The following is a 7,335-nucleotide window of genomic DNA, read 5'->3' as shown; positions in this document are numbered from 1 at the left end:
ACCACCATACATTTGTCACAGCTAATGAAGCAGTATTTTTACATTATCACTAAACTCCATACTCTATTTGGATTTCATTAGTTTTAATTTTTTCTCTTCCAGGATCCCATCAAAGATACCACATAGTTACGTCCCAAACACGTCTCCTTCAGCTTCCTGTGGCTGTGTCAGTTTCTCAGAATTTCCTTGTTTTTGATGACCTTGACATTTTTGAGGAGTACTGCTCAGCTATATTGTAGACTGTCTCTCAATTTGAGTTTGGTTGACCCGGGCTCTGGGGTTTTTGGGAACAAGCCCACAGGGGTGAAGTGCCATTCTCAACACAGCATATCAAGGGTATATAATACCCACTCGATTGATCACTGATGATGTTAACCTTCACTACCTGGCTGAGGTCATGTTTCCCAGCTTTCTCCCTGTGAAGTTCCCATTTTCTGTGTCCCTCTCCACACAGCAGTCTTGGGAAGGAAGTCACTGCGTGCAGCCCACACTTAAGGGGTGTTCTGCTATAAATATTTGCATGCAGGTTTTTGGGCAAATGTAAGTTTTCAAACGAGTTGAGTAAAAACCTAGGAGAGTGATCAGTAGGTTGTATGGTAAATCTATGTTTGGTTTTATAAGAAACTGCTGAATATCTTCCACAACGACTGTGCTATTCTGTATTCCTGCCCACAATAAATGAGGGATCCTGCTGCTCCACGTCACAGGCAGCACTTGGCATCACCAGCTTTTGGATTTAGGACATTCTAATAGGTGTGTAATGGTACATCACTATTGTTTTCATTGCCATTTCCCCAAAGACATCTGATGTTGAACATCTTTTCAAATGCTTGTTAGCCGTCTATATCTGCTTTGGTGAGGTGTGTGTTCAGTCTTTAGCTCATATTTTAATTCAGCTATTTGTTTTCTTACTGTTGAGTTTTAAGAGTTCTATATACGGGGCTGGCTCCATGGCCAAGCGATTAAGTTCCTGCGCTCCGCTGCGGTGGCCCAGAGTTCAGATCCTGGGCGCGGACATGGCACCGCTCGTCAGGCCACGTTGAGGTGGCGTCCCACATCCCACAACTAGAAGGACATGCAACCAAAAATACACAACTATGTGCTGGGGGGGATTTGGGGAGAAAAAAGCAGAAAAAAATACTACTCCTATAGATTTGTGTAAGGCTGTGTATTTTTCCATCTACCTCAACCAAAATCACATTAAATGCAGAAGCAAATATAAAAATCCAACAGTTTTCTAATCAGACAAGAAAGACTTGCAAAAATGTACAATGTAAAAAGATCCACTCTTCTCACTACCCTGTTTATTTTTGGAAAGAGATTTCTCATGGAAACATATTCTTTGTTAATGTGTAATAGATGAGCAATATTATTCTAAAGGAATAAAAAAAATTTTTAAACTGTTTTATTCTGAGTAGGGTAAATATTGATAGATATAACCCACATACGAAAAATTATCCTTGGGGTCCTCAATAATTTGTAAGACTATATAGATATCCTGAACCAAAATGTTTGACAACTGTTCAGTTACAGAGAGCATGGCTTTCTGGGTCTCAGGCCCGAGGGCAGAGTCTGGGGCGGGGAAGCTCAGTGTTGGGGAGTCCCTGTCTCTCTGAGTTTCACTTCTTCCTCTCACAACCCGTGTCAGCTCCTACTGCCTGGAGACTCATGACGCGGCGCCAGTTCTCATTCCCGTTGCGTATCCTGTTTCTACAGAAGCCAATCAGCGTCTCCGTTGCTCCGGGTTATAAAGTACGCACTGAGCAGCCGGTCTCAGATTCTCCCCAGACCGCGAGGATGCGGGTCATGATGCCCCCAACCTTCCTCCTGCTGCTCTCGGGAGCCCTGACCCTGACCGAGACCTGGGCGAGTGAGTGCGGGGTCGGGAGGGAACGGCCTCTGCGGGGGGCGGAGCGAGGGGACCGCGCGGCCGGGACGCTGGACCCTCGGGAAGGCGCGTCTCCCCGGACCCACCCCCCAGACCCGCCCACTCCGCCCCACCTTGGCCCCGCCCCATCCTAATCCCTCCCTTTTCCTGCCCCCTCTTCCTCCCACCCCAAGTCCCCGCCATTATCCGTCGGCCCCCAGGGACTCAGCCCCACCCCACCCCCCAGGCTCCCACTCCCTGAGGTATTTCTACACCGCCGTGTCCCGGCCCGGCCGCGGGAAGCCCCGCTTCATCGCCGTCGGCTACGTGGACGACACGCAGTTCGTGCGGTTCGACAGCGACGCCGCGAGTCAGAGGATGGAGCCGCGGGCGCCGTGGGTGGAGCAGGAGGGGTCGGAGTATTGGGAGCAGCAGACGCGGGACGCCAAGGGCCACGCACGGAATTTCCGAGTGAACCTGAACAACCTGCGCGGCTACTACAACCAGAGCGAGGCCGGTGAGCGACGCGGGCCGGGGTCCAGGTCGCGACCCCCCCATCCCCACGGACGGGCCGGGGTCTCCCCGAGTCTCCGGGTCCGAGATTCACCCCGAGGCTGCGGGACCCGCCCGCCCCCGACCCGGGAAGAGCCGGCGGGGACTTTTCCGCGGTTCCATTTTCAGTTTAGGTTTAATCTTGGCGGGGGGGCGGGGAGGGGGCGGGGCCGGGGCGGGGCTGACCTCGGGGCGGGGTTAGGGTCTCACACCCTCCAGTGGACACATGGTTGCTACATGGGGCCGGACCGGCGCCTCCTCCGCGGGTACAGTCAGTACGCCTACGACGGCGCCGATTACATCGCCCTGAACGAGGACCTGCGCTCCTGGACCGCGGCGGACACGGCGGCTCAGATCACCCGGCGCAAGTGGGAGGTGGCCGGTGAGGCGGAGCATGACAGGAACTACCTGGAGGGCACGTGCGTGGAGTGGCTCCTCAGACACCTGGAGAACGGGAAGGAGATGCTGCAGCGCGCGGGTGCGAGGGGCCGCGGGGACTCCTGGTCTCCCCTCGGGCCGGGCTGGCTTCCCACAGAGAGGGTAAATGGGCTCCCTGTCAGAATACCCTCCCTCAGAAAAGAAAGGAATCCACCCAGGTTTTCACGTTTTGCATTAAAGACTCGTCCAGAGGGCCCGCCCTTTTCTACAGGACAGTGAAGGAATCCAGTTTCTTCAGGAATAGGAGAGCAGACCATCCCTGGAATCGCCCATCATTGGTTCCCTTTGACCCTGGCAGCACCTTGTGAATCATGACTTTCTTTCTCTCGGCCTGAGAACATCTTTGCAGGTCTGACTCCAGTTTTTCTGACTCATTCACCCTCCACCCAGCTCAGGAACAGCGGTCTGTGTTCTCCTGTTTAGAGACCTGAAGGCTCGTACCTTGCGCGCTCATCCTTATTCTAGAACTTTCTAAGGAATATGAGATTATCCCAGATCCGCAAGTCTAGGCTCGTGTCTGGGTTCTGTGCTTCCTCCTTCAAACCAATTGTCCTGTCCGTTCTCAGGATGGTCACATGAGTGCTGCTTCAGCGTCCCATGGAGGTAACTGAAAGTGAATTTTCTGATTCTTACTCCTCAGACCCCGCAAAGACATGTGTGACCCACCACCCCATCTCCAACCATGAAGTCACCCTGAGGTGCTGGGCCCTGGGCTTCTACCCTGCGGAGATCACCCTGTCCTGGCACCAAGATGAAGAGGACCTGACCCAGGACACGGAGCTTGTGGAGACCAGGCCTGCAGGGGATGGGACCTTCCAGAAGTGGGCGGCTGTGGTGGTGCCTTCTGGAGAGGAGCAGAGATACACGTGCCATGTGCAGCATGAGGGGCTGGCTGAGCCCGTCATCCTGAGATGGGGTGAGGAAGGAGCCGTGGGCTCAGAGCCTCTTCTCAGGGAAATCAGGAGCCCTTCTGGAGACCTTCAGCAGGGTCAGGGCCCTCACCTTCCCTTCCCTTCCCAGAGCCGCCTCCTCAGTCCACCATCCTCATCGTGGGCATCATTGCTGGCCTGGGTCTCCTTGGAGCTGTGGTGGCTGAAGCTGTGATCTGGAGGAAGAAGCACTCAGGTAGGGAAGGGAGTGGGGATCTCAGTTTTCTTGTCCCATAGGGGGGTTTCAAGCCCCAGATAGAAGGTCGCCTGCCTCTTTAATGGGAAGTGCCATCCACACACATGTGCTTGCCACTCTGGAGCTGATTGTTTGAAGACTCTTTTGTAAAAAACATGAAAATGGAATACGAGTTTTTCACCTTGATAATTCTGTTGCTAGGGACCTGATTCCCAGCAGTCGAAGGTCAGAGGGGAAGGTCCCTGCTGAGGACAGAGCTCCAGGAGAGCAATTGTCTAGCCCACACATCTCCTTTCTTCATGTTTCTCAATCCTGCCCTGGGTCTTCAGTCATATTTCTGGAAACTTCTCTGTGGTCTAGGACTCGGGGGCTCCTGTAGTATCTCATGACCCTGTCACCTCCCTGTTATCTTCCCACAGGTGGAAAAGGAGGGAGCTACGCTCATGTTGCAAGTAAGTTTGAGTGAGGGGTTGATCCGTGAGACCCTTGGAATAATGTGAATGGGAGCCCATGGGGCGAGCTCACCCACCCCATAGTTCCTCCCTTAGTCTCATCTTCTGTGGGCTCTGACCATGTCCTTTTTTGTCCTACCCCAGGCTGTGACAGTGCCCTTTGCTCTCATGTGTTTCTCATCCATCCTAAAGGTGAGACCCTGGAGGGCCTGAAGTCGGGGAGGGGTTGGGTCAGAGGGGACATGACTGGGTTTGGGGATTCTTTGAGTGGGACATTTTGAGTATCTGGTGGACTTTTGAGAATGTGAACACTTATGTGACTGACCTGAATTTGTTCATGATTATTTTCTTCCTCACTGTGAGACAGCTGCCTTGTGGGGGACTGAGTGATGCAAGATTTGTTCATGCCTCCACTCCGTGACTTCAGAAACCCCTGACTTCTCTTTCTGCAGCTGGTATCTGAATGCGTTCTATTTTGCATAATGTGAGGAGGTGGGGAGATGGCTGACCCCCTGCCCACCAGGACTCCTCCCCATACTGTCCTGTGTTCTTTCCCTGATTGACTTTCCTGTTCCAGCAGAGGCCAGGCTGGGTCGTCTCCATCTCTGTCATAACTTCATGTTGTGCTGAATAGTAATGACTTGCTTCCTTATTGAAAATAAGAATGCAGGTAGGAAATTCTTTTTTGTATTCTTTTCAAGTGTGCTTGATAGGTCAATGAAGGAGAAGATGTTTGAAGTTTGAGAGAGAAAACAAATGGAAGCACTGAGAACCTTCCAGAATTCGTGTGTTTGCTGTGCTGACAACAATAAAAGAAATGAAGTCCCGATGCATGCTACACATAGATGAACCTTGAAGACATTAGGCTTTGTGAAAGAAAACAGAAACAAAATACCAAATGGATTGTTTGATTTAATTTATGTGAAATGTCTGTGAGACGCAAGTCCTTATGGGCAGAAAGTAGATTAGTGTGTGCCTTGGGGTGAGGGGAGTGGTGGAGGGAGATGGGGACCAACTGCTCAGGAATGAACGGGTATGGGGTCATGAAATTGTTCCACAATGAACTGTGGCGACAGCTGCACAACCCTGTGACTATGCTAAAATCACTTCTTTTATATGGTTGAATTATATATATGAACTAAATCCCAATAAAGCTGTTCTAACAAAACATGATGGCCCACATTAAATGAGGTAGTGATGCCAGAACTGACCTGGCAGATTGAAGAAAAAGAGATCAAAAGGCTCAGAGAAGTGGGCATGCTGGTATGAATCTACTCTATGAAACTGGAAAACCCACCAGGTGACTGTTTTCCTTAGAAAGGTCCAAAGGATACTCTGCATATCAGGCAATGAGGAACGAGCAGGTGAGCAGAGCATCAACCTCACTGTGTCTGTACTTTGTAGGCTGGGCTGACTCCAGGAGGTAATATTACAGAACCAGGCTCCCTAGCATCAATGGGCATAATAAGTTCCCAGAAAGCCAGAGGACAGGTGGCAGAAAGGTAGAAACAAGGGCAAAATTGCCAAAATAGCCAGTAATGTCAGAATGGAAGCCAGGAAATTCTGACTGCAAGGGATTTATGGAAATGGCTAGTAGACCAAAGTATTTCTACATGGACAGCCAACAAGAGTATTGCTTAATATTATAGTTAACAGATTAGGAATGAATACTTTGGAGGCTGAGATTAGTGGCTCAATAGAAAGTTACAATCCCTTGCCCGGTTTCCAGACCTGAGCCAATCCTCAGACCCAGAACCCATTGGTTGGAGAGCCTAGGTCTCCTGAGGAAGAACCTGCAGCACCATGGCAACTGTGTACAGTAGTGATTCCCCAAGTCCTTCCATAAAGGTACACATGGCCATTTACTCAGGTCACCATACACTGACAAAAGGGATTATCTAGATCCTTTTAGGTCTACAGGCTACAGGGTCCAATTTGACATTGATACCTGGGGAATCAAAACACCATCATGAACCCCTATTAGAGGAGAGGCATATGGGGAACAGGAAATAATGAGTCCTATCTCAGGTCCGTCCAAATCCTGGTGGGTTCTCTATGTCCACACATCCACTTAGGGGTTTTTCTCCTGGTTTCCAAACATATACTTGGAGTGGACATATTTATAGCTGGCAGAAACTTCACAATGGTTCTTTGACCTGTGGAGTAAAAGCTTTGTAGTTGGCAAGTGGAAGCCCCTGAAACAGGCTCCCAAGCTCAGCCAAGACAGAAAATTAAAAAATTAATAATAATATTGTATCTTGGGGCTAATGAAAGGTTAATGTCATCCTCAAAACTTAAAGAATGCAAGGGTTGTGGTCCCAGCACACAACCATTTAATTCACCACCGTACTTCTTGCAAAAACTGGATGGATCATTACCAATGATCGTGGACTACTGAAAATCAATAATTAGTCCCAACTACAGCAGCTCTGCTGATATGATATCTTTAATAGAGCAGATTTACAGAACTACTCGTACATGGTAATGACTATTGATATGCCCAATGCGTTGAATACCTATAAAAAAGAAGATTAGAAGCTGTCTATATTCACATGGGACAAATAAGACTAGACTTTTTATTCTGCCCCACAACTATGTTACTTCTGCTCTCTATCATAATGTAGAAAGAAAAAATTCCTACATAACCACAAAAGACACCAAGTAGCCACAGCAGTCCTGAGAAAAAAGAACACAGCTGGAGAATCACAAGTCCTGATTTCAAACTATATTACAAAGCAATAGTAATCAAAACAGTATGATACTGGCATGAAAACTGATGCATAGACCAATGGAACAGAATCGAGAGCCTGTAAATAATCCATGTGTGGTATAATAAGAAATGCATTTGGGCCTTGTCCCTGGTTTCTGGCACAAAGCTCCTAAATCCTCTGAATTTCCTGA

At 49.3% G+C, this 7,335-nt stretch overlaps 1 protein-coding gene across 7 annotated transcripts in view; it reads left to right on the top strand.

Annotated features, from left to right (window-relative positions):
• LOC124226946 (patr class I histocompatibility antigen, A-2 alpha chain-like) overlaps positions 1-7,335 on the top strand; it is a 445,476-nt gene that overhangs the window by 294,029 nt on the left and 144,112 nt on the right. Inside the window, exons 1-8 of one of the 7 annotated variants that reach the window (XM_046640782.1) lie at positions 1,785-1,870; positions 2,115-2,384; positions 2,622-2,897; positions 3,498-3,773; positions 3,878-3,982; positions 4,402-4,430; positions 4,579-4,626; positions 4,802-5,572. The exons of 1 other annotated variant lie outside the window; for it this stretch is intronic. In XM_046640782.1, coding sequence (XP_046496738.1) covers positions 1,798-1,870; positions 2,115-2,384; positions 2,622-2,897; positions 3,498-3,773; positions 3,878-3,982; positions 4,402-4,430; positions 4,579-4,626; positions 4,802-4,855 — 1,131 coding nt within the window. In that variant the 5' untranslated portion in view covers positions 1,785-1,797 and the 3' untranslated portion in view covers positions 4,856-5,572. Of the gene's footprint in view, positions 1-1,784; positions 1,871-2,114; positions 2,385-2,621; positions 2,898-3,497; positions 3,774-3,877; positions 3,983-4,401; positions 4,435-4,578; positions 4,627-4,801; positions 5,583-7,335 lie in introns of those variants that run through there. 5 more of the 7 variants (XM_046640784.1, XM_046640778.1, XM_046640785.1 and 2 more) reach the window with 5 other exon arrangements.

Source organism: Equus quagga, chromosome 15 (genome assembly GCF_021613505.1).
Source record: "Equus quagga isolate Etosha38 chromosome 15, UCLA_HA_Equagga_1.0, whole genome shotgun sequence".
NCBI lineage: Eukaryota > Metazoa > Chordata > Mammalia > Perissodactyla > Equidae > Equus > Equus quagga.
This window is presented reverse-complemented; position numbering and strand designations above follow the sequence as displayed.